Here is a 27,322-nt window from a genome sequence, read left to right on the forward strand (position 1 = left end):
AGGAATGGAACAAAGTTCATAGAACATTTTAGAAGCATATGAAGTTGAGGCGATTTGATTGCTTTCTCCATAGCAGACATGTAGGTGAAGGAAACAATACTGTGAGGCATTTTACTGTAACATATTTACCTCCTAGTCTTAGAGTGGATTTTGTTAATTTTAAGCATTATAGTCCTTGCTGATCTACTAGTATATATTCTTTGTAAAGAATTGAGAATAAATTGTTCACATAATATGAGGGAAAAGTTGACTTGTATTTTATAAGTCTGAAAAGGCATCCCTGTCAAATTTATTACTGAAAAATCAAACCAGACTCATTTGTTATATTAACTACTTCCTTAAAATACCAACACTAAGGACCAGGTGACATACTTTTGTACTTTCTAATATAAATATGCATTTTTTACTTGTGAAAACAAATTAGAAATACATTGATATGTCCTGATTTTGTTATCTTAGTTGTTCGAAAGTTATTGAAGAAACTGTTTGGCAAAGATGCGCATATATTTTAGTTTGACTTAAATTTTGCATGATAAACTTGTCTTTAGCCTGGAAAGTAGAAATTTATTATATGCTAACCAACATGCTGTTACAAGGGTTCTAGGCTAATAAAAATGTGGTTTGAATTCATTAAGGAGCAGTGTTTTTCTCAGTTGCTCTGTTAGTTTGTTTATTGTTTAGTTTTGATTTTCCAGTCCTAATGCCTCCTCTCTGTAGCTGAGCTCTAGTCATTGCACGTCTGTTCACAGTTCACACTGAGGCTGAGGACAGTCAAAGAGGATGGTTATTTTCCCTCACACTAACTAACGGTGTGTCAGCCTCTGCACTCACGCGCATGTGCATGTTCATGTTCTCACACTCCTAAAGAACAAACTCGGCTTCCTCCGCATAGCTGTCACCATGTCCCTTCTGTATTCTGCCAGGCAAGGGTCGAACGGCCATTTGTTCACAGCAGCCCACCTTTGAGACCATGCAGCGCCATTCTCCACAGCTGTGCTTTGTTTGGATACTCCAAACTGTATCTACTGAGGGGAGGTGGAGCTCTGGCCTTCCGTCCTGCCCCTTCTCCACGGTAGCTTGCTCTTCAGAGCCTTCTTATGATTTCTGGACCTGTTGTGGCCACATCCTCAGGCCTTTTTTCACTTGTGTGAGACATTTCCTCATTTGCATGAGGAGACAGGGCTGTTTGGAACCTAAGTACTTTCTTTCTCTTCCCTGGACTGACTACCCATGTTTATGGTAGGTGGTCCTTGATTGTGTGCGTTTCTAGTTGTATTCTGGGCTCAGTCTTTTCACACTGCTTCTAAATCTCTCACTAGCTGTAAGGAATTTGTAGAACACAGTATGGATTTGATAGTCTAACACTAGGAATGCTGAAGGACTTGGCTGCTTCCCACTTATGGCATTATATTAGTGATTTGTGTTGTCAGGATATTAAAATGGGTTGTTTTCACAACACAGAACTCATATGAGGAAAATTTATGTTGTGTATAGGGAGGAGATGAGAGGATAGCTTTTATCTAAAGCTATGATGAACAGAATAAGAAATTCCTTCTCGGGAGAGAAGTAGCCAGGAGTTTTGTTTTGTACAGAAGCTGGATGCTCCTGGATCTCCAGACTGGCTCAGACCCCTCCCTTGTCTGTGTACTCAGTTCAGCACCACAGCTATGTTGCCTGGCTCATGGCAGATATCTTAATTCTTTTCCCTTTTACTTTTCTCTTTGCTAGACGGTCACCTATTGTTTGGTCTTGTTGATCATCTCTTATCTTTTCGCTAATTCCTGCTCTTGTACCCTACTTTCTCCTAAATCTCTCCTGCTTTGTTCTGTGCAGTTGTGAGTTCTGGCCCTGGCTTCCTCACCAATACTAGTAAGTTCAGCAGTATGTTTTCCTGACGTACCATCTCCTCTCTGTCCAGGGCGTGTAGGGCATAAGATTGGAATTGTTTCTCTATTTCATTTTTGACTAAGGAATAACTAACTTAGAAATGTCTTTTAAATTCTAAAAATAAGTTTTGTAGGTTCTCTTCAGTAAAGCATTTTATTGTGCTCACAGACTACAATCTGTATGAAGTTGATTGAAATGTGTTGAGTTGAGCTTGATGCCAGGAGGAAAACAGTTTTTATAAATGTTGCTTTGTACTTAGGTGATGTATTTTCCAATTGTCAGATACCATGTTCCATAAATATATCATCAAATATAGTAATTTGATGTTTCAAATTTTCTATTTTCTTTCCTCCTGCTTATTGTATTACTCTAAATTTTACACTAAAAAGTAACTATTGAAGTAGAGTTAAATCTGTGTACTATAATGACTAAGTAATTCTAACAGGTTTTTGTTTTTTTTAACAAGGTTTGTCTAGTATTTGTTTTTCCATTAGCTTAATTAACCATCCTGTTGTTAAAACTTTAGGTGTGTGTCTCATGGGCAGTGCTGTAACTGCAATGTCTGAAATGTGATGGTTTTGTGTCTTAAGTAGAATATATGAATCATGTATGCTTATTCTAATTAGTTTGTTACCAGGAAAATCAGGTTCACTTTCTGGGATCTTTTCTGGGTTCACTTTCAACAAAAGAATTTAGAGATGAACTCAGAAGGGACCTATTAGAATTTGGAAGAAAAACAAGACAGACGAGCTGTCAGTCCTAGCAGCTACTGTGTGGAGGGAGATGAAGAAGATGAAAAGAAAAATGTATAGCTTTTCATTTGAGGCAGAGAAAGCTGCCATGTTTAGCAGTGGGGTTCACATGATGGTGCATGGAAGAAGGGGGGGGGGGCTTCAGATCAATGGTGAGAACCTCAGAGTGTCCTGGAAAGTGTGCTTGGGCTTTTGAGTAGTATACAAAAAGAAGGAAAAATCATACTTTCTCAACTCAGAAAAGTGGGCAGGCTTAGAAACACTGCTGAGAGGGAGCTCCCTCAGCAGCCGTGTGAGGGCGGGGCTTCGGGGACAGATGGGTGCATCATCTCCATAGGAGGATCACCTTTCCTCTCAGCTCCTCAGCATTTGCTCAAGGGGAGTCAGTTTCCCTATGGGTGGGCTCCTGGCCAGGTGATTGACAGGCCCTGTTGAATTAAGTCTTATGGAATGATACAATGTCATATACTGCTTTAATCTTTAGATAGATCAGACTGGTATGTCTTTCTTCCCTTGGCTAGAGGTATCTGCCTCTTTTGATTTACCAGGAGGCCTATAGAGAAGCAGTTATATGCTTTTCTTTCTTGTGTTACTGGGGAAACCAAATATGGGGTCCAAGGCAGACCCTAAGGGAGTACATCCTCCAGGGCCTGCAAGGGTACCAGTCCCTCAGCCTAACTGCTTGATATCATTTCATATTCTCTCATTCTTTGTATCAACTCCCTGAAAGTCCACTGAGGATTTAAAATAATCTCTTCCCTCAGCTTGTATGTATCTGAACCCTGTTTTAACTGTAAGTTGCCTTCATTTCTTCTCTTTTCATGTACAGTCACATCTGCCGTGTTATCTGATTGGGTTTTAAATTTAAGTGATTCTATCTTTACCTGTAGTTGCGCAGGATTCCAACATTTTCATTCTCGGCCACGCACTGGGGATGTTTCCATCATTACCGGTTGGCCCTGGTTCAGCCGGTTGTGCTGGTGAACTCCAAGGCCCTGCTTCTTCTTCCTATTCCCGCTGGACCCCACTCTGGGCCCTGAGTACTACGTAACTCATAACATTAGTATCTTTCTTGTGGCTCCCTCACCTGGGAGAAAGTCTTTAAATTGATATTGAATCCGATTCAGAAAAATTTGTTTTAGCTTTTGCCTCCATCAGATTAACCTATTTTATTAACTAATTCAGTCATTTATCTTGATTGTCAAATTAGAGCGAATATGACTATGATAGTATTAACCATAGAATATATATATATATATATATATATATATATATATATATATATATATATATACATATACATATATATACATACTTTTTTTCACTGCCTTCTCAGGAAAGCCTTAAACTTAGGAATTCTTCGAGATCCTGGATCAGAAATCGAAGATAGACAGTACCAAATAGACCTGCAGTCCATCAATATTGGTACTGCCCAGTGGGATCAACTCAAACCAGAGAAAGGCAGTGGCTCAGGAGGAGTGCCACCAGAGAGTGAGAGGAACTCTCAGAACCCAGCCCTGGAGTGGAACATGGCCAGCAGGTAGGGGAGGCCTGGGAAATGGCTTACACTTCTAATCTTGTTATTGGGGCAGTTGGTGCTCTTAACAAACCCAACCCAGATAGGTTTGTATTGGTACTGCTTTTCATTACACACATGAATCCATTTGTAACTATAGCTGTTTTATTTTGTTCTTATACATAACTCAAAATGGTTATTCCTGGACCTCTGAGATAATATAAATTAGGCACACATAAAGAGGATAAATCCTGTTATGTTATATTTTCTAGGGACATCTCATCATGCTCTTGCAAAGATATGCAGTTCCTGTTCTTCCCTTTAGATGGGCTGTGATTTCATAGCTTTGGGGCCCAGGTTTCAGTCAACAGTCCACTGCAGCCTGGACCCAAGTCCATGACCAACCTCTGCTGACACTTGGGGTTTTGGTTCCTTTGTAATCTTGAACACTGTACATTACGAGCCACAGTACTGACGGGCTTGGTAACCACTGTTCCTTCAGCATTTCTTTTTCCCTCCTGTGACTCATCTTTGACAATGATTGATTTATAAAATTTTAAATTGTTTTTTTAAAGTTTATCATTACTTCAAATGATTGTCAGTGATAGCTCAGAAGAAAAGCTTTCACAGTATAGCAGAAAGATGGCTGTTGTTTTGATGAGATTTCATTTTCCCTGCTGTGGTAATTGGGCTTTTCTATTTAGTGTCACTGATTTAATTCATCACATAAGTGAGGAGAAAATAAATGATAGGGACAAGTACCTTTTCTTTCCCACAGTGCTTCAGTGTTTGTAGCCACTTGGTTTGCTGCCATCGCTTCCATTTGAGGTCTTTATAATGCGCCTCGCTTCAGCACTTCTCTCCAGAGTGCATCGCGTTTCGTGTTTCACACATTGGTCATTTTATGGAATTTGAGCGATTAGACGGTAATTATGGTGTCTCTTAGGATCTAAACCACTCCTCTGTAGTTACAGATGTTAATGCTTCTTCCTCTTGCTCTCTACTTACCAGATCTCCTAATTCTTTAAAATTGACTTTCTTGAAATCTTATCCTTCTGTGTCACAGAACCAGATGATCCAGTTTGCTTTTTTGGCACATACCATATAAAGCACTGCCCCCTGGGAATTTAACAGAAGACATTAGTACTCTCTGGACTGTCCTGAATACTTTGGGTTGTTTTGTTGTTTTTTTTAAAAGATGTACAAAGAATTGTACTTTATCTACATTTTCACATGAGATACAAGTTATGCCAATTTTCTGCTTTCAAATTTATCATTTTATCATAAGGGACTAATAAAGTTATATTTATAGAGAATATTAAATTAATTTTAAATGAAATTTATAGGTGTGGCTTCTAGTCTAACATAAACATACTGATGTATTATTTCATAAAATGAAAACTAAAACTGCAGAGTTGCTTGGAATATGTGTGCCAGAAGTTGTGGTGTTGTTAGTTTCGCCCTCTGCCATGCAGAGAGTACTTCCTCTGAATTACTAGCAAATGGGGGTGTCATCAGAGATTACCGAGCAAAGCTGGAAATGTATAAAGTGGAACGAAAGGAGACCAGAAGCTATGGTGGAGAGGACGTGCTGTAGGCCGCGTTCTGCAGGTGTTGTTTCCCTGAGTATGCAGCCCAGTCACTGAGCTCTGGGTCCTCATTCCCGTCATAAGCTGAGAAGGAGCTTTGCAGCTTACAAGCCTGTTTGGGGAAGCCTTCGCTTTCACATACAAAAGCTAGTTAATAGACAAAGAAGGCTTTAATATCCAGATTATTATTTATAATAATCTCTATTACTTAGAGTTTAAAGTAAAGAGTTTAAGAGCTGAGCACCATGTCTCACATCTATAATCCCAGTACTTGGGAGGCAGAGGCAGGGGGCTCACCGCAAGCTCACTGTCAGGCTTATCTTACCAGGGAAATTCCAAGCAAGCCAGACCTACATATGGAGACTTGGGAGAATTTTGTTGGGAGCAAGGGGAGATGGTCTTTGTCACATGGAACATACAATGTATTAAAAATAGAAAATTAAAATTATTCTAAAAATAGAAAGATCATTGACAGTAACAAAAGAAATAGGAAACTTTGCAAGAACAAATAGAGTTATAAACAGAAAACGTAATAAGACCTAGGATGAAATTGTTAGGAAATTGCTTGGGTTCATTTGAATTTCTCAGAGGTTCTTTTCTCTGGCAGTTTTTTGAAACCTTACAGAACCAAAGAAGCTGACTGTAAAAACCAAATAGACACTCTCAAGACAATGGTGAGACTTTGCTATGCATGTTTGTAATACAGACTTAAACAAAAGTAAAGTTATCCTTGAAAAACAGCAAGTGAATAATACTTTTCTGTTTTCATTTTTTAATGAATAATAATTGTTTGCGTTATCTTTTTAGCATCCAGCGTCATCAAGAAAGGAGAGCAATTTTAACACCCATCTTGACAGATTTTTCTGTACGAATAACTGGAGCACCTGCTATCATTTTCACCAAAATAATCTCCCAAGAAAGTCTGCATATGGAGGTTAGAACAGAAGACTATAGACTGCAATTTAGTCTGAGTTATGGGGTGACTCTTGTCTGTATGTTACAGTTTAACTGCTTCATTCTATACTACATCACGTTAGTTCGTTAATATGACAGTCACCATCAAGACTTAGAAATGCTGAGCCCTCTACTGCTCCTGGTCATCCTGTCGGGTGACCTTAATAACTGAAGGTTACAGGTGAGATAGCTGAGGCACGGCTCCCATCAGCCACCCGCTCTGAAAGAACCATTTTATAGCATTTGTGTCCACTAAATAAGCATTTTAATTGAGTGATGAGTATTTTCAGCTCACTGTGCATCTATTAGCTTATGACCCATTGTTAAGTGAAAATGATACTTTGTATTAATTTAAAACAATAGAAAGCTTATATTCCTTCTCTAAATTTTTAAAAAATAGTTTTTGTATACTCTCATTTGAGGTTTGTAATATTTGTATGGCAAAAGTTAGGCCTTCTCTAGTTTCTTTTTTGATTAATTTTTTATTTAAAAGTTTTTCATACAAAATATTTTAATCATGTTCTTTTTTGTTCTTCCCCAACTCATTCCTGATTCTTCTGTTCATCCAGCTTCATGTTCATGTTTTCTTCCCTCCCTCCTCTCTCTGTCTCTCTGTCTCTCTTTGTCTCTCTCTGTCTCTTTCTCTCTCTCTCTCTGTCTCCCTCTCTTTGCCTCTCTCTGTCTCTCTATCTCTCTGTCTCTCTCTTTCTCTCTCTCTCTCTCTCTCTCTCTCTCTCTCACACACACACACACACACACACACACATGTGCCTTTAATCCCAGCACTTAGGAGGCAGAGGTGGGTGGATCTCTGAGTTTGAGGCCAACTTGGTCTACAGAGAGAGTTTCAGAACAGTTAGGGCTACATAAAGAGACTTGTCTCAAAAACAAAATAACAACAAAAGAAGGAAGGAAGGAGAAAGGAAGAAAAGAAAACAAAAACTTAAAACATCATGAAAGCACACTCAGAAATCATGAACCATGAAGTCTCTTTGGGGGAGGGGCAGCTCTCCTAGGCATAGTGCTCAGCCTAGGCTGATTCCTGTGTCCGCTGACTCCCCCGTTGGAAAGAAATTCATCTTTTCTTTCCCTACAGGAATCACCTGAAAATAGCTTTTGGAATTAGAGACAAGCAAATGTGTCCACTTCCCTTTTCCATCTTGTGGCTGTGATCACAGGCTCTATGTCTTGTGTGTCAGTCCTGCTGTGTGGGAAGGTGCTGTTTCATTGCTGTCTTCTACCTCCTCTTCCTCAGAGATCCCAGAACCTTTAGCTGGGGAGGGGTTTGATGAAGACATCCCACGTGGGACTGACTTTGCCAAGGTCTCTTGCTCACTACACAAGTTGTAGTTGTAAGGTTTTGTGTTGATTGCTGTCTATTTAAAGAAGCCTCAGTGAGGGGAGAAGGGTCCTGTGGTCTGTGTCCCCACAAGGTACCGCAGCTGCTGGGTACAGGAGTCACGTGGGGAGTCACCAAAGAATGGAGATGGTCTGGAAAGAAAGGCTGAGAAGGGCATCAGGGAAGAACTAAGATACCCTGGGTCTTCACCGAGAGACTAAGTTCCTATGGGATAGAAGAGGACTAGGAGAAGGAGCAGTTTGGTTTCTTTATAACTCCAAAAGTTGTGTACAGACTAAGTCTTATAGCCATATTCTTAGTAACACAACTGGTGTAGACTTTACACACCTAATGAGGTACACACCCAAACTGAAAATGAGCAGAGATTCACACACTTGAACACATAAAATAAATAAATAAATATATATATATAAATATATATATATAAATATATATATATATATATATATATATATATATATATATATATATATATTAAATATTAGGTCTAGCCATGTAGCTCATACTTGCCTGATACATGTGAAACTATAAGTTTAATCACCAAAACCACCACAAACTAAAAGAAGAAGAAACAAAAGAAAACAGACAAATCAAAAAAAAAAAAAAACCCACAAAATCTCTTTGAACTAGGAATGTTTTGTCTAGAAATATTTCCTTCTTATATTCTTAAGAACTTGGCATCACAAAGTTAAGAAATGAAAATAAAAATATCTCAAGATGCTAACATAATTCTATCTCATCTTAATTAACTGCTAATTTGATTTGAAGGCCTTAGTAACAATTCCTGTTTCCAGGTGAACAGGCCAGGAAGCAGGAGATGGAATGCTCTGTGCAGCCTGAGGCCTTCAGCTCACTGGCTCCCTCCTGTCAGCTGTCTGCCTTGTGCTTTTCTCAGTTGTGTGGACTAAGTGCCCAGTTCACTTCCACACTGCTGTAGACAGGAAAACTGTCAAGAAAGTCATTACAGGAGTAGTAGGAGTGGAGTGCACCCTTGTCACTATGTTTTTAAGCTACCTAGTCTGCCCACTGCGATTCATACTGTTCACGAGATGCGGATTGCTCATCCTCTAATTATAGGATATATGCACTAATACAACTATCATTTTTATAGAAATTTTTATAACTTTAAGTCATGTTATAATGAGAAGACAATTTAAAAAATACTTCTAAATCATTGTCTTCTCCTTTTTCATCATGACTAGGGAAATAAAATAAATATAATAAACAAATACAGGAAATTTGTGACAGAAATTTTATAAGGAAAATAATCATGCCAAACACGCTCTTCTTTATGGCTTTGTTAAAAGCAGCTCTAAACTGTCTGGTGTATTTGGGCCAGCTATAGTATCCTTAAGTCTATTCTTTTATGACCTAAATAAGGAGGCATTAGCAGGCCTTTAAACACTGTCCACAGGAGGCGGGCTTTGTGCTCATTAACATCAGCTTCTGTGTTGTTTTGTCTGTTGTTTACCACCTCTGAGTGGTTTCTATGATAAATGTTCAATGCCATAAATGGCACAGTTATGAAGAACAGCTCCCATTAAGTGGCAGACATCGCCTCTTCTTGCCAAGGTCTGGCAGCAAAAGAAGAGAGAAATCAGTGTCAATATCTTTTGTTTCAGCCTTTTACTTTGCTATAAATCATTTGTTGTAGTCTTTGGCTAATGTTTATACTATGGTGTTTCTAATTTTAACTGCCTACCTCCAGTATCCTATTTTTATCTGTCCTTTCCAAAAGAGGTTGGCCTTGAAGGCCACTGTGATCTTGGAGGGGGAGGTGTCCCTGATGGCGTCCCAGAACTCTGCAGTAGAGCTTGTTGTATAAGAGATTCTCAGTAGCTGTTAGTACATTTCCTGCAAAATTGCACCATTAATTACCTATAAAACAATGACAGTAGTTCAGAGTATGAAAATAAAAACAAATGCATCTAAAATGGGGAAACTTTCCTATTGTTCTTTGACACTTATCTTCCACACAATCTAGTAGAGTTTTCACCACTGAACTATTTGCAGCTGTGCTTTTGAGTTTTGCTTTTCTCATTAATATGTGTACTTGAGTTCCTAGAGAGTTAGAAAGTAGTAAGCATCCAATAACAATGATACACTATCTGAGGACTCTCGTTTTCAGATTTTCTATTAATCCTATTCCCCTATCCGCTCTTTAGGAGATTTTAGTGTGTGGCCATTCCTTGGAAGTGAACATAACCACAAACCTGGACTTCTTCCTAAGTGTGGCTCAGGTTCAACTCTTACAGCAGTTAATAGTAGCAAATATGACTGGATTGGAGCCGTCAAGCAAAGCCACAGAGGTAACTGTTACCTGATGTCTGTTCTTATTGCATGCTTACCAGCTTTACAAAGGAAAGCTTAACTAAATGCTTTCTGTTAACTAGCCTGCATTAACTATTTCCAAAATATATCCATAAATTATTTTAAATTGATGTCTTATGTTTTTAATTTGTATAGTCTCTTATCCTCTTATCATTCAACTTCAATCACTATAGACTGACTTTAGAAAATGTTTTATTAGGAATAAGATTTTGTTTCTAAAGTGTACTGTGAGAACCCTGGTGTCATTGTTAATTACTTAGTCACATCCCAGGATAGGGCCTCTAACTTTGTAAGCATTCCATAATAGCATCCTCAAGGAATAACACTGAAAGACTTCACTGTGTTTGGTGTCAGTGGCCTTGATCATAGGTTGAATGCCTGCTTAGAATTCAGTTTTGTTCTGAGGTTGACTTGTTGGAAGGCTCAAAATGCCTCACGTAGAATCAGATGTTCACAGCAGAGCTAGAGTGTGCTTGTTAGATTTACCCCAGAAAACTTTTCTCTGCTTTTTGTTCCCATACTTCTTTAGTCGGATCTGTACAGGAGAATGAGTCTTGGAAGAGGTGTTGCTTTTCTTCCAGTGAGTGACACAGAATCCAAGTTGGTAAATAAGGAATAGCACTGTGGCCCTCCTTTCTATGTGCATCTACTCACAGGACTTCAGGCACACTCTGGTGACTCTGTGAGGAAACTGTGGGCACTGTGCCCATTGTGTAGGTGAGACTTTGGGGTTGCCTGAGATAGACCCAGAGCTGCAGAGTGAGGAATCTCAGAGTTGAACTGCAGCCGCTCAAATCAGTTCACATCCTGCCTGTCAGAAATCATACACTGACTGTAACCTCCAAGTGGACTTCATTTAAAAACACAAAAACAAGCAAACAAAGCTAAATTCAGTGTAAAAAGTTGTAATGTCTCTACCCTGATCATCTTTTACCTCCCGTAATTTGTTCATTCAGTAATGACTTTAAAATTGCTATAAATTTATGTAGTATCCCAAATGTTTTCCAGTATATTTAAGAAAATTCATAAAAATATTATTATTTGACATGAAAATGAGCAAATTAAAATATTCCTTATGCATTTTTGTGATGGTCCTAAAGCAAGTAAGGATGGACAAGAGAATTTTATATTTTCATGTTACTTATACCTATTTTTGTTATTGGTGACTCCTTATATCAAAGAAAATGAACTCACCGATTTTTCTGGAAATTCAAACAACCTAGCAACAGTGTTAATTATTTATCTACTTGCTTGGCTTGCCGCTTAGTAAGCTCGGATGTTAGAAGATAAAGGGACACCTAGAATTTATAACCACTGTGACAATCAGTAGAGTGCTCCTCATGTGCTCAGAAAGTAGAAGGCATTGACAGCTGTTTTTAAGGTGCTTGTGCAGCTGTTTGTTCCTTCTTGGTGCTCATTTAGAAGTACAGGCTCTATGATTCTCTACAAATGGTGAGCGTTGTGCTGTGTGGCAGTAGTTAAAAAGCATAATTTGGTGTTGCCCCATCCCTAAGGAGGTATTTGTGTGAACATTCATTTTGAATAGATTCCTGTCATGAGTTATTAACATAAAGCACATTAGAATTGTCATGGGTATAAAGATATTTTAGTTACGTTAATATCTAATGATTCAAGCTATAGTTTGGAAGGGCTAATTGATCTTATATCTTACAATAAATAGTTTTCTTAATTCCTAATTTGAACCTGGTTTTTAATGCAGAAGTGGAGGCAAAGAAATATGTTTGTTTAAATGTGTATCCTGACCACAACTATTAAACAACTATTATTTCATATTAGTGATAAACTAATGATACAGACAAGAAAGATACCTGAAGTTGACCTGTGGCCTCCAGGTGGGTATGTGATGGAGTGAGGCCTGTTTCTAGAAACATCGATTTGTACTCTGATTTTTCACTGTCCATCTCAACATGGCTTCTGATTTGTGACTCCCAGAATATGCTGTTTATTGTTTTTCTTTTTTTATTAGTCAATTTATTTGCATTTATTATTAACTGCAGATTTAAATTTTCACCACATTGGTGAAATCATTGGTGTTTATTCTCTTTGTTGTTGTTATTGTTGTCATTATTTAATCTTTTTTTACAGTCCAGATTTTATCCCCCATCCTGGTCCACCTTCTGACTGTTCCACATCCCATACCTCCTTTCCCCCTCCTCCTCCCCCCCACCCCATCACACCTCCCCACTCCCTGGGGCCTCCAGTCTCTTGAAGATTAGGTACATCTTTTCTCACTGAGTCTAGACCCAGCAGTCCTCTGCTATATATGTGTTGGGGGCCTCATATCAGCTGGTGTATGCTGCCTGGTTGGTGGCCCAGTGTGTGAGCAATGTCAGGGGTCCAGGTTTGTTGAGACTGCTGGTCCTCCTACAGGGTCACCCTCTTCCTCAGCTTCTTCCAGCTCTTAATTCAACCACAGGGATCAGTAGCTTCGGTCCATTGGTTGGGTGTAAATATCTTCATCTGACCCTTTCAGCTACTTGTTGGGTATTTCAGAGGGTCATCATGATAGGCTGTTTTTTGTGAGCACACCATAGCTTCAGTAATAGTGTTAGGCCTTGGGGCCTCCCCTTGAGCTGGATCCCACTTTGGGCCTGACACTGGACCTTCTTTTCCTCAGGTTCCTCTCCATTTTTGTCCCTGCAGTTCTTCCAGACAAGACCAATTATGGGTCAGAGTTTTGACTGTAGGATGGCAACTGCATCCCTCAGTTGGTGCCCTGTCTTTGTGCTGGAGGTGGGCTCTACAAGTTTCCTCTCCCGACTATAGGGCATTTCATCTAAGGTCCCCTGAGTCCCGAGAGTCTCTCACCTCCCAGGTCTCTGGTGCATTCTGGAGGGTCTCTCACTTCCTACCTCTTGAGGTCGCTTGTTTCCATTCTTGCTGCTCGTCCTCAGGGCTTCAGTCCTGTTCTTCCCCACCAACACCTGACCATGTCCCCTCTTCCCTTCCCTGTCCCCTTTCCTTTACAGTTCCCTCTCTCCCCCTCCCCCCTCCTATGATTGCTTTCTTCTTACTCCCGAGTGAGATTGAGACATTTTTAAGTAATATTTTCTTGTTTATACATGACAGTCTTAGAGAGTAGTTAGGAAAAGTAAATATTCCCCATAGTGCCTTCTATACCATAAATTCTTTTGATTCCATAAATAGCCTACATATCTGAACATGGCTGTTAATAACACTTTGTAGCATCTGCAGTCAGTTTCAACAACCCTTGAAAGAGAATGTCCTTGGTCACCTAGCTCACTGCCACAGTCCACCATCCTCTTCTGTCTTCACCTCTCCATGAGAGCGTGGGGCTGTAGAGTACTTCTACAATGGCATTCTGTTTAGGTTCTCGGGTCTCAGCTCCCTCTTATGCCTTAATAGTGAAGCCAAAGGTACAATTCTGTTTTCTCTCCCAAATAATGCTGTACTGCTCAGCCTGGATTTCTTCCCTAGTAATTAGCTTGTCTGGGACACTGATTGACACAACTGCTTTACTTTTCAAAGGTTTTTTTACCTTCTTGAAAAATGGTATTGTTGACATTAAGATTCAATTATATGAACGTTACTATCAGTAGCAAAATAATATACAATCAGAATAAGTAAGGAAGATTGACTAAATACATCTATAGTAAATTTGTGGAAGTCATTGTAATAATGTAAATAAAGTTAAATTTTAATTCATGCAGATATTTTAAGAAGTATATCACATCATTTTTATATCATAATAAAAGGAACCTAATGATTATTGTGAAGTTGATAAACCTATCAGTATATACGACATTATAAGAAATAGTTCAAAAGCAAAAAGAATCGACCATTACATTATTTTATTTCAGTACTAGTTGCAGAGCCTGCTATGACCATCAAAACATCAATGCAAAATTCTGGTCTTAGTTTGAAAACAATGGCCTTAAAAATAAATAAATAAATAAAATCAATCAGTCAATCAATCAAATAAAATTTTGGCTCCCTGTGCATGTATCTGTCTCACTAACTGAATTTAGTGGGCTGTCAAAAGCAAGGAGGGACTGGGCGACATCCAGCTGGGAGCGAGGCTTGTTGGATGGTGGGATGGAGAAAGGAAAATGTGGGATACATATTTCACAAATGTATGTATAACATTTCCACAAGTCATAAATTTAAATATTGCTTATATTTTAGGTTACTGTGTTCTCAAACTGGAATGTAAAATACAGCTAATCACTAGCCTTCTGAACAGGAACAGGTACAAGCAGCTAGAAAGCCACTGCGATATGAGGTGTCCACAAGAGTCAGAATAGTTCAGTGACTGACTGGTCCAGCACTATGTCACCAAAGTCCAAGACGACGCTTCTCTTTTACATACCAGTCTTCAGGTCACTGCTCTAACATTGGGATGGCAGCTCTGTATCTAGAAACAAAGTATCCTTCTCTTCTTTGTCATTTTAAGGTGTCTCCATGGATCAAGTTCTAGTCAGCAAATCAAGGAGAAGAAATTAATTAGGAAGTAATGCACATAGCTATCCGTCCCTTTAGACAAAACTTAGCATGTGTTCACTTCATTGTGCAAAGGAAAGCAGAGAAGTGTAGTCATTCTGTCCATCTCAAGCTGACATTGTACTGCCACATTCCATGTTGAGAAATACTTAGAAATAAAGAGATCTTGGATAAACCCATACAGATAACCAAGAGTCTTCCTGTCGTTTGTACCACTCTTAATTTGGTGATAGGCCTTAAATTTAAAGACAAGGCATGCCATACTGGACTGACTGACTACTAGTATTGTAAGACCCCAAAAACCGAGGGTGCCCCAGCAGCCCTCACCCCGGAAGGTGACACCCAAATCACTCGCAAGAAACGGTCTTGATGCAGTAGCATGAGGATTTCTTTATTTCCAGAATTCTGGGTTCCATAGCCGTGCACCACGCAGGGTCAGATGACTATAGACCCCGAGTGCCGAGTTGAGACAGCTTTTATAAGTTTATGACAAAGCCCGCGAATCACAAACCAATCATTTCTTAGCATGGAGATGCCGGGAAATGCGAGCCAATTGATTTGTACCACTCCATAGTTTTTAGGCCAATCAGTTTAAATTATCGGAGCCTGCGATTAGTGAACCAATTAGTTTCCTATAATGTCTACAGTTGCATGAACTCCTGCTTAGGGGTAATGACGTAAGTTTACAGAAGCAAGATAAGCTTAGCCCATTTCCAGTTACCCTATGGGGCCAGGATCACCTATTCAAGGCCTTTCTGCTAGGTCTAAACAAAGGGTGGGCTCTGGAATGTGACCTTTTACCTAGTTTCTAACAATGCGAGATAGCATTTTAAACTACTGATTTCTTGGGGTCATTAGAATTAGGCTGTATTATTTTCTATCCTTTCAGTATTACTGTGTAGCCCAGGCTAACTCTCAAAGGGATGGCTATTCCCATCCGTCAGCCTCCCAAGTGATAAGGTTACAAGAGTGCACAGCTAAATCGCCATTGTCCCTGGTATAAAGTAACTCCCCCTGGACCATGTGATGTCTGCTATTACAGTGTAGCCATACTCTACTTCATCTTCCAGACTCAGCCATTGGTTGATGTACTTTCAGGACCTGGAAAAAACAGCATTTCATATGAAGACATCCCAAGAGTGAGCTCGCCTTCCTGTGGGCCATACCCTCATGGTACTGCTGAAGCTTATATGGCCCACACCCTGTTCTTACCCCTCCTCACTGTCATGTGCAGAGAACTGGTCTGTTTTAAAAGGAGAAAAGAGGGTAGAAATGCATAGAGGTAAAGCAGAGGGGGCGGCGGTAGCGCTGGATGGCATCACCTGACTTCATACAATCTCTACATATATGGTGTAAGGACAAATGGTATGCAGATTTCTAGAAAAGTTTTTCATCATTGTCCTCCTCCATTGTATAATGTAGAATTATACAATGAAGGTAATTAATTGGCCACACTGTAACCATGTGATACCAGAAGTCACACAGTCCTGAGATATAAATGACAACTCTGCTGCACCCAATAGCACTTAACAATAAGGAAAAGAATGTATATTGTTGAGACCCCTGTATCTGGGTTTCAGTGATATAAAGTGAACAGTATTCTGAAGTTTAGTTGATAACCCCAGGATGATTCTGAGTATGCAGTGGATGACACTCTATAAATTTACAACTGGATTCTGCAATTCATGGAAATTCCTCTCTGTTTCTAGAACTGGAAAATACAAGGTGCAGCACACAGCTCCATAGAATTTAAAGATTGATATCTAACACTCATGGGGAACGGGCTCAGTACATGCTCAGTACAGCCTGGGGGCTGTGGTGCTTGAGTGCAGACTATGGATGTGATTCACAACACAAGCCCTGGCTAGACCTATAGGAATCAGCTGAAGCATGTGACCCCCCAGCCTCAGTGCCCTGTGTTTTTTCTCCTATTGGGTGTAAGGACTTTCAACTAGGAACTGAAGCATTAGCACCACATAGAACTACATATTGTTTCAGTGCTACAATGAATCTATCTTGTTTTCTTATACTATGATCACACTTTTAAAAGTAAACTAAATAGAAGAGGAAGGGGGGCTGGCATGCCCTGGGTTATGGCCATTTGACATTAGTAATGATTGTTAGTCCTTAATAGCAAGTATTCTTCTAATTAAGCCTCCTCGAGGGGGTGGAGTAACACATGCTCATTTCAAATCATTGCTTTAGAGAGAGTGAAGCTTTTGTAACAAAATGTAAACCATGCTTTTGGAAGAAAACACAGCAGCACTGTCAGTGTGTTGTGGGAGTCCTCTGACCAGCGTGCGCGCGTCCTCAGAAGAAAGGGCCACTCAGCACCAAACGAGCATGCTCCCTTCGCCGCCTCCTTGCTCCCCTACGTGACCACTGGTTTAGCTGCTTCTTAGCTCTGCTTTCCCAGGGGCTCCTGTACAGTTGCTCTTGCTAAACTGTCTCATATGTGTTTAGTGCCTCTTAGTATTTTTGGAGGAAAAAAAAAAGGTTATACTTGTAAAAAGAAAAACTTTGACTTAGCCATCATACATACATACAGTATTCGGTCTAGACTTCGTTACTGTTTCTAAGGGGATGACTGTTTACACTTGAAGTGGTATTTTTAGTTCCCTAGACTTTGTCCTCTTACTGCCTTTTAGAGAGACTTACTGTCTCTCTACAATTACCTAACAACAACAACAACAACAAAACTACATCAAGCAATATTCACCTGTCTACTCAAGCATGATAAGGCCACATCTTAAAACAGATTATTCTCAGACTGTCCTTTGCTTCTGCTGCTCCATGCTCAGCACACTGATGTCCTTCCTCTCCGTGCTCAGCACACTGATGTCCTTCCTCTCCGTGCTCAGCACACTGATGTCCTTCCTCTCCGTGCTCAGCACACTGATGTCCTTCCTCTCCGTGCTCAGCACACTGATGTCCTTCCTCTCCGTGCTCAACACACTGATGTCCTTCCTCTCCGTGCTCAGCACACTGATGCCCTTCCTCTCCGTGCTCAGCACACTGATGTCCTCTCCGTGCTCAGCACACTGATGTTCACTATAATTTATCTTTTTTCCTATCAGTGCTTATGTGTCTTCTCCCCAACCCTAAATTCTAGCACTTTAATAATTGATTCTTTCATCTGTTATTTTCAGATTTCCCAATGATTTGTTTTTAGAACCATGTTTTCATATTGTAAAAATATTTTTATGTATTTTATATAAAGAGAAAATCCCAAGAAAGATAGATTATGACTAATTTGCTGTCATTCCTGTGAGCAAAAACAGTGATAGCCATGTGTATTAGTCAGGGTTCTCTAGAGTCACAGAACTTGTGGGTAGTCTCTATATAGTAAAGGAATTTGTTGATGACTTACACTCTGTAGTCTAACTCCCAACAATGGTCAGTAGCAGCTGTGGATGGAAGTTCAAGGATCTAGCAGTTGCTCAGTCCCACAAGGCAAGCAGGCAAGGAAGAGTGAGTGAGTCTTCTTCCAATGTCCTTATGTAGGTGTCCAGGAGAGGGCATGGCCCAGATTAAAGGCATGCCACCAGGCTTGGATCTGGGACTTGCTTTGCCCCAGACGACCTTGAATGCAGCCCCTGTCTTAATCTTCTGGGATTCATAGCCATATATCTCAAGATCTCCAAGCCAAGGTCTAGAATGATATAGTCAAGTTGACAACCAGGAATAGCCACTACACCAAGTGACAATTCAGGTACAGATTGGAGCTCATGAGTTGCTTGGCTTCCTCTCTGGTAACTGTTTCTTCCAAGCCCACGTATAGGCTTTTCTTACAATTAAATAAAAGAATTCACTTCAGAAAATTAACAGTAGAGCCATGAGAATGTGTGGAAAGTTTTATACATTTTTAGTTCTCTTATTTCTAGGCCTTTGTCTCTTTCTCAGTGCTGTTTTATATCAAATAACTAAATTCTCCTTGATCATAGAACTATATAAGAGAACCAGCAGGGCCTAAGTTTACTCATCTTCCTTCCATACTTTTAATGATCTTTAATTGAGGGCCTGTGGCCTAGGTGGCTCCTAACAATCTTTTTAAAGATTGGCCCATAGTACTTTTTTAAATGATAAAATTTATTATTTATGAATTATTTTGTAAACCTAGCTGTAAAAAATACTGGAGTGCCCAAGAATGCTCTGGAGTCCAGGCGCTCTGCACTCATGTTCCTGTCTGTTAACTGAGCAGCCACTGGGCTCGTGACATCAGTCACCTGTTATGTAGTCTTACTTTGTGTGAGGTATGCTAAATGTGTTATGTCTTAGTTCTTTTCATTCCATAATCAGCCTCTGACTTGAAAGTTTCAGATTGTAAAGATATAGAAACTGAGTTTCAAATTTCAAATTCAAAATTTGCCAAAATATTTAACTATTGTCAAAGCAAAGTTTCTGATATTCTATCTCCATGTCTGTCTTTCTTCTCCCCCTCTCTCCGTCTGTCTGTCTCTCTTTCTCTGTGTATGTATGTGTCTGTCTCTCCGCATTCTGTGCGCTCTGCAAGCATCTTGCTGTCTTACTCTCTTCTTCCCTCTCCCCTCCCCCTCCTCATTGTCCTTTTTTTCTGTACTTCTCTCTCCCATCTTTTAATCTCCCTCTTGAAAGTCCTCGGCAAATGCTCCAGTGTTCACTTATCTCTGTGTGGAAGTCCCAGGGTGTAAAGGCGGCCGCCGTGTCTCCAGCCGCTATGTCACTACACTTGGCACCTTTGTGTTGTCCCTTCTCTGAAGTGTCCATGCTGGTTAAGGGACCTTTCCGCCTCAGGCTGCTGCAGAACCCAACACTGTAAGCATCCATCTTTACCTGCTCTTGAACTCTTCATGATTTTAGCATGTCATTTATGGTCTACATTAAAATGTTAGATTGAACTGTAGTTTCTTTATGTCTTTTATGGGAAGGGGTCTTTCTTGCTTTTAGGTTTTATTTGTAAATCTGGAGAGTGTACACATTGAAATGTCACTAGATATTGAAGTGAAGTGAATGAGAAGGACTCACATTAGATTGTGCGGTGCTTCTGATGCAGCACAGTGAAGCTGTGCTGGCAGAGGTCAGTGAATTAGTGAGAGTCCTTAGTGGTAAGCCAAGGCGGACATCTTGTGTTTTTATTCTGAATAGGTTATACAGTTATATACTAGGAATAACTGAAGCTAAAAGTTGAACTGTAACAGGAACTGTTTGTTATACTGAAACTTTTCACTTTTTAACTTTTTTTATTCTTCTTTCAAATATTGCATGCCAACTTCCCCCTGTATGCCCAAGTGGCTCCCTTCTCCTCCAGAGCCCCCTCCTCCCTTTAGAGAAGAGCAGACCTCCCAGGGGTACCAACCAAGCAGGGCATTATAAGCTAAAATAGTACCAGGCACATGCCACCACATTAAGGCTGGACAGAGGAGACAACTGAGCAGGGGGAAAGGATCCTACAAATAGATAAAAGAGCATAGACAGCCCCCACTCCTGCTGTTAGGATTCCCACAAGAACACCAAGTTACTCAACATAACATAGGCAGAGGACCTAGGTCTCATATCCATAGCTTGTAATTTAACAGCCAGATTTATAACAGTAAATCCTCAACCCCCAAATGCCCACACAAAGAACTCAAACTCAACTGATATTGATACAAGCTGCACACCTAAATTGGACAAATGTGCCCTACATTACTCTGTGACCCTTCTGCAATATCCATAGCTACCTGTGGGTCTTTCACTCCGTGGGGAGCTGGTTCATCTTGTTCCTCCATCCTCTCTCCACCCCCTTCTCCTTCTGTCTGTGTGGCTCTCTGTCCTCTCTCTAAACCTTGCAGCCCCACCTTCTTTTTTCATTGCCCAATCACAGGCCTTATATTTCGCCTGACCTCACCTGCCTACAGACAGTAGTCTACATCTTTTGAGAACTATCTTAATCATTTTATTAGCCTGGTTATTGATTACCCAATCAATATTTTTTTAACTCTAAGTATATAGACTACATACTATTTGTCTATTGGACTGAAAGTAATAAAGACAGTCTGCAGTTCCGAAGCCGCCGTGCCATGTGTGCTCTTTGCTGCACTTAGGCCATTGGCATCATCTCTAAAGTGGCACAGATCTTTTACAGAAGTCCTTGTCTATGCTTTTATGTCTTCAAAGGTTTTTTGATATTTTCCTGATTTTTTCCTCTTAACAATTTCATAGTCTCAAACCTTACACTAAGGACTTTGATCCATTTGAAGCTAATTTTATTCAAGGTGAGAGAAAGGATCTGGTCTTGTTCAACATATAGCTATCCAGTTTTTCAGCATGAGTGATAGTTTCCAGAAGGCTAAATAAATTATGGACTCTGAAACCATTACAATTAATTGATTTGTCCTGAATATAAGAGGGTATGTTACCAATACAGGATTTTATAATACATTGGTTGTTTAAAAATACTATTTACTTGATGTTATAGAGATCTTCCAAAAACTGACATGTTACTACATCACTTTGAAGTTCACACTTGTTAATGTCACCACTAATCTCATCTGTAGTAGTCGGTTTGAATTTACGGCAGCTTCGTGTTGGCAAATGTCAAAAATTGCTAACTTTTGCCTGAAACCTTGAGTTTTATCACTAGTGACATATATACACGATGCACATGTATATATTTGTATGTATGTGTATATATATATATACACTATATATTATATATAATATATATATTATTATATATATTTCTACACATTATATATAATTATATACATATAATTATATATACATTATATATAATGTGTAGAAATATGTGAATCTATTTCTCCAAGTAGAAGGCTTATTTTGTTTATTTGGGAGAGAATGTTTGTGAAATACCAATTAAGAATAACAGTAGTTTCCATAGTCATTCCTTCAAATAAAATAAATTTTTCCATAGAAAGCTCAGCTGATGCTCCACATCTGCATTTCTTGAGGACAGCTGTCATTCTGTGATATCCAGCAAATCCTTTGTGTAGACTTTCCACTTAATCACACTTACTAAATATTAAAATTATGTTGATTCAAGCAAAAGTTAAGAGTTAATGAGTAATCTTTACCGGTTTCATCATAGACATTCTTTTCTTTCCATGTGTGTCTGCATTTTAGGCCTGCACCTGCATGTGCAGATGCACATGGCGGCGCTAAGGCTGACATCTGTGTTTCCTTTGTTACTTGTCACTATCCTTGCTGTGGAGCGTCTCTCGGTTGAGCCTATCATTGTTAGTCTACCTCAGAGTGCTGGGAATACAGGAGCAAGTGATACGTTCTGTTAAAGTAGACCATTTGCTCTTAGCGTGTTAGAACACACTATCAGGTTTTTCTTTTAATATATATATAACAAAATAAAATATAAGATAAAACAAAAATGCATTGCAGTTGGACAACAAACAGAAGGACTAGAGCCCAAGAGAAGGCACATCAATCAAGCCCACTCATTCACATGCAGGAATCCCAGAAAGACAGGAAATTGGAAGCTGTAAGTAGCTCAAGCTCTGCTAAGACAGCTTTCCAGATTGTTAGTGCTCGCTCTCTCGCTCTCTCTCTCTCTCTCTCTCTCTCTCTCTCTCTCTCTCTCTCTCTCTGTGTGTGTGTGTGTGTGTGTGTGTGTGTATGCATGCATGGAAAACATGACTGTAAGGAAAACAAAATATCCTTACAGCCTTAAGAGAGTGCTTACTGAGAGCCAAAAGACACATGGGGAAAAACTAATGGAGAGGAACTTCTGGCAGATCTCATGTGTTCCAGGCAGGTAGGCGTCCAGTATTAGATTATTCCCAGTCTCATTCAGTTTTCCTGCTAACCTCATGAAGACTTGATAAGAAACCTGGAAACTCCGCCTACAAACATTCCAGCACCCTTCCTTAAAAGCATTCCTGAGTGGCTCCTGTGCCCCACCATGGGAAGCTGACCCATAGCTGGCAGCTGTGAAGGCTTCTAAGATCAGGCCTAGTTCTTCTCCTGTGCCTAGGGTCACTCCTCTTGCTACCTTGGCAAGTCTGCTGTCGCTCAAGCATGCCTGCTTGATTGTGCCAGGAAAGCTTTGCAAAAGCTTTCTCTTCCAGATGTTCACACATTTTCTGACTTTCCATGACTTGCCTCAGCACTCCTGATCTCCTTCACCCTGCCCTTGTCTTTGACTTACATTCATGATCTACCAAACACATAGAAGCTAATTACTCAATTCTTCTCGCCTGCTCAGAAGATAGGTTTCTTCTCTACTCTTGTAATTCAAGTATTTTAAATGACCAGTTGCATTGTAAGTACTTAGACCAGCTTACAAAATAAGTGCATGATGGGCTTGGTTAATGAATATCTGTAGGTGAAGAATTTACCTTTATACTTAAACTATGCTTATTCTGACAGTAAAGATCAATAGAATACTATATGATAAAATTTAAGGCAGAAATAAAGAATTGGGAGTATCTACAACTGCACAATGTGTGCTTGGGTGTTCATGCACTTGAGATTCAAACCATGATTCACTGGTTTGACAGGTTTTGGAAATCAGGCCCTTTGTTCCTTACCATACTTCAGACATTCTGGTGTTTTTGTTTGTGTGTTTGTTTATAGGGGAGAATTGTTTGTTTTTACTAGTGCTGTGAATACAGCTCATGCTTTCAATAGTTAACAGTATAATTTACTGACAAAGAACTGTTTCCTAGAGCTCCATGTTATAGGTGTATGGATACAGCCATTGGAAAGGATCTCTGGTGGCCAGAACAAGTTTGATAGAACTTTAAAAAAATACTCTACCTAACAGTTGTTTTAGCTTAAAACTGTACTGTTTTGATGTGGTAACATTTTTTTTTCTCTAAAATCACCCATTCCTTAGAATGAAGACAGTATTAGATCTTTATGAGTCAGAAAGCTTTTAGTACTGAGTTGTTTATTTTATTAAAAGTATTTTATTTAGATTGAGTGTAGCTTGCTAGAGTCTCTGAAAGTACCCATGAGTGACTCATAGAAGATAGCAAAAACAACCATAGTTGGAAGAGGTGCATAGATGCTATATCTTTTTCCTGGTAGGTGTAACCAGGCTTGAAAATCCATTATTGATATTTGTAAAATATGCTCCTAGGAATGTACAAGTTAACAGGTACCCTGGGAGCTACATTACATATTAAAATTAAATACCTACCAGTGCCTTGAGTCACTGGCTGCTTCCTTTCCTATGCTAACATGGCCTTGCTTGTGGAGACTGACTACCAAGAGTAGTCATCATGTTCCTCCACAGTTAGTGAGGCAGAGTCTCAATGTGTGTTCTAGACTGGCCACAACCTCATTTCTCCTGCCTCAGCCTTATGCCAGCATTCCTAGTGTTTCCCACATGTAGTGACTATTTCTCCCATGAGACCTTGGACATACCAGGCTTTTCATTGCCTTACTTTGATGCAAGTGTGTTCTTGTTAACAAATAAGTTCTGGTAAAGTATTTTAAGACTTCAGTTCCTAAAATAACCTTTCTTAATTAAGTGCCAAAGCCAAGATATATGGAAAAAAACATATTTGCACAAAATTACTTGAAGTTTTTAAATAACACAGTAATCAAGATAGCACAGCTCAGATTTCTCGACAGATAAAGCATGTGTGGCAGCACATCAGCATGTGTTTATTCTCTCAGAATTGAGTACTTGAGAGAACTCAAGTCTGCAGTTCCTGGAGTCCTCATGAGAGGACACCCGCAATAAACAGTCAATGCATTTGCTGCAGTAAAGGCAGGAAAGTATCGCCTCTTTCACAGCTGCCTCCAATTATTTGGAGAAGACCTGCCTCAGGCAGAACAGGAAATGGAACGGGTATGAAGTGAGTTATGAACATCTGAGAGACTCGACTATGCTGACTGGGAGTGGAATAGAGGATTTCCTTGGAGGAGGTGAGACAGCTCAGGCTGGAAGCCTGAAGACCTGAGTAGGAGGGAAACCTACTCCCGTGAGTTACACACACACACACACACACACACACACACACACACACAAGTAATTAAAAGAGCTAGATCCTACTTTTGTCTTACCTTCATCTTCCAAAAGGTAGCGCCATGAGATGAAGAAGAGGCTTAGCTGAAAAGCGAATGCGGCCAGTGCAGCAGGAGAGCAGGAGAGCACCAGCACATAAACTGCTTCCTCGGCGCACTTGTGCAGCTTCACTCTCAGTTTGCATCCAGAATAATTTCTTACATAACACCAAAAGAACAAGCAAATTAAACGAACAAAAAGCCTTTGTCAGCATTAAGAAAGTGTAACACCAGTTGCAAAATAGGCAAATGTGTCTGCAAGCCTCACGGTTTGCAATAGATAGAATTTAGGCAAAGGATCCAAACAGATTTTTCTCCATTGAACTTGGGGAAGGCTTAGTGCTCAGGGTAGTAATTAGCACTTGGGAAATGCAAACTAGCACCTCGACAAGCTGTCACTCCACACCTACTAGGTTGGCCACAGCCATGAACATGGGCAAGTGTAGACAAGGAGGTAGAGGCACAGGCCACCAGGAAACAAATGAAAACTGACAGCTCCTTGAAAGAATAAATACTTGCGATGGGACAGTCATTCCATTTCTAAATATGTAAGCAAGAAAGATGGAATCATGTCCACTCAGAGACATATGTGTATATTTAGAGCACCATTATTCATGATAGAAAGCAACACATGTCTACAAGCTAATTAATGATTAAATAAAATGTAACATCCATGTTATAGAATATTTCTTGCCCTTAAAAAATAATCACGGTACAGCAACAAAAGAATCAACTTTTACTAGAGCAGGAGAGATAGCAGGTGAGGTGAGCACTAATAGATGTTTAAAGGTGATGGAATGTCTAGCATAACACTGGCTGTACTAAAAACCCAGTCATATGCTTTACATAGATTAACATATATGACTGATCTCAGAGCAAATAGTTTTAAATTAGATGAAAAGTGACCGGTGTTGGCAAATATGCAAAGAAAACCAAACTTGGCCGGGCATTGGTGGTTCACACCTTTAATCCCAGCACTTGGGAGGCAGAGGCAGGCAGAATTCTGAGTTCCAGACCAGCCTGGTCTCCAGGACAGCTGGAGCTACACAGAAAAACCCTGTCTCAAAAAGCCAAAAGAAAAAAAAAGAAAAGCAAACTCCTCTGCCTTATTGGCATAAGTGTAAGTGAGTATAGCCACTGATTCAGAAGTTCTTCAGTGATCTGAGGTAGAACCTTTGTGTGATCACTCTAGGATTTCCAAAAGGAATCAAAATCAGAATATCAAAAAGACAGTTGAAGCCGGGCATTGGTGGCACACACCTTTAATCCCAGCACTTGGGAGGCAGAGGCAGGTAGAATTCTGAGTTCAAGGCCAGCCTGGTCTACAGAATGAGTTCCAGGACATCCAGGGCTACACAGAGAAACCCTGTCTCGAAAAACAAAAACAAAAAACCAACCAAACAAACAAACAAAAAAAGACAGGTGTAGTTGTGTGCTCATGACATCATTCACTCTAGGTAACATATGGAGTCAATAGATTATCAAGGAGTAAATGAACTGGTACAGAAAATAAGATATAGATAGAAATATAGATAAGAGAGGGAGGGAAAGAGATTGATTCTTATTCCCAGTTGAATACTATTCAGACTCCAACAAGAATTCTTGCCTTTTGTGACACATACATGAATCTAAAAGACATTTACTGTCTGAAATAAATCAGGCACAGTAAGGCTGGTCCTGCATAATTTCACTTTTAAGTTACATCTAAAATGGGGACCTTGGAGAAGTAATGAGTAACAGGATGGTTCCCAGAGGCTGAATTTGGGGAAAAGTGCAAGTTGTAGGTTAAAACGTAGAAACTTTCAAATAGACTGGAGGTGGGTAGATTTTGAGATCTGTTCCATAAAAGAATAACTACGTTCAGCAATAATACATATTTCAAAATAACCAAGAGAGTAAATTTCAAATGTCTCACCACAAAAGAGTTGTAGATGAGCAAGTACTAGATATGTTAATGAGTACAGTCTCATTATACCATATTGTGTGTGTGTGTGTGTGTATGTGTACATGTATATATCAAAACATCTGTGATTTGCCAGTCAAAAATAGTCATGTTTTCTAGAAATAGCGGTATACACTTTTAATCCCAATATACAATACGCAGAGCAGGTGAATCTGAGTTTGAAGCTATCCTGGTCCAATTTAATAGATAGATGTACATTAACAAGAAAAAAGTATAAAGGTTTTTGAATTGGTGTAAAATGAATTGGTGTAAGCTTTTAGGAAACAGACACTATAGGTTGTGTGTTTTAAATAAATTCTAGAGTGGATGTAGATATCCAAATTCTAACTTCTTTATCTACTAGTTCTATGATTTTGACCAAATAACATTTTAAGGCTCATTTTATCATCTTAAAATGTGAAAAATAGTATATAATTTACAGAGTTGGTATATATGATTGTATATATGAAAAGAGCCAGTAGTATTACCTGTGTGTTGATATTG

The 27,322-nt window shown here is 39.5% G+C and overlaps 1 protein-coding gene and 1 long non-coding RNA gene across 7 annotated transcripts in view; one reads left to right on the forward strand and one right to left on the reverse strand.

Moving 5' to 3' along the window:
* LOC127667709 (uncharacterized) overlaps positions 1-25,073 on the reverse strand; it is a 37,339-nt gene extending 12,266 nt beyond the window's left edge. Inside the window, exons 1-2 of one of the 2 annotated variants that reach the window (XR_007973924.1) lie at positions 24,877-25,014; positions 14,741-14,844 (exon numbers count right to left, since the gene is read on the reverse strand). This is a non-coding gene — a long non-coding RNA (uncharacterized LOC127667709). Of the gene's footprint in view, positions 1-14,203; positions 14,845-24,876 lie in introns of those variants that run through there. The other variant, XR_007973923.1, reaches the window with a different exon arrangement.
* The window catches only part of Vps13b (vacuolar protein sorting 13 homolog B), a 564,131-nt gene that overhangs the window by 329,250 nt on the left and 207,559 nt on the right, over positions 1-27,322 (forward strand). For 4 of the 5 annotated variants that reach the window (XM_052160919.1, XM_052160920.1, XM_052160922.1 and 1 more), the window contains exons 31-33: positions 3,976-4,179; positions 6,552-6,678; positions 10,224-10,367. In XM_052160919.1, coding sequence (XP_052016879.1) covers positions 3,976-4,179; positions 6,552-6,678; positions 10,224-10,367 — 475 coding nt within the window. The remainder of the gene's footprint in view (positions 1-3,975; positions 4,180-6,551; positions 6,679-10,223; positions 10,368-27,322) is intronic. The other variant, XM_052160921.1, reaches the window with a different exon arrangement.

The sequence above is a fragment of the Apodemus sylvaticus genome, chromosome 17, assembly GCF_947179515.1.
Source record: "Apodemus sylvaticus chromosome 17, mApoSyl1.1, whole genome shotgun sequence".
Classification (NCBI taxonomy): domain Eukaryota; kingdom Metazoa; phylum Chordata; class Mammalia; order Rodentia; family Muridae; genus Apodemus; species Apodemus sylvaticus.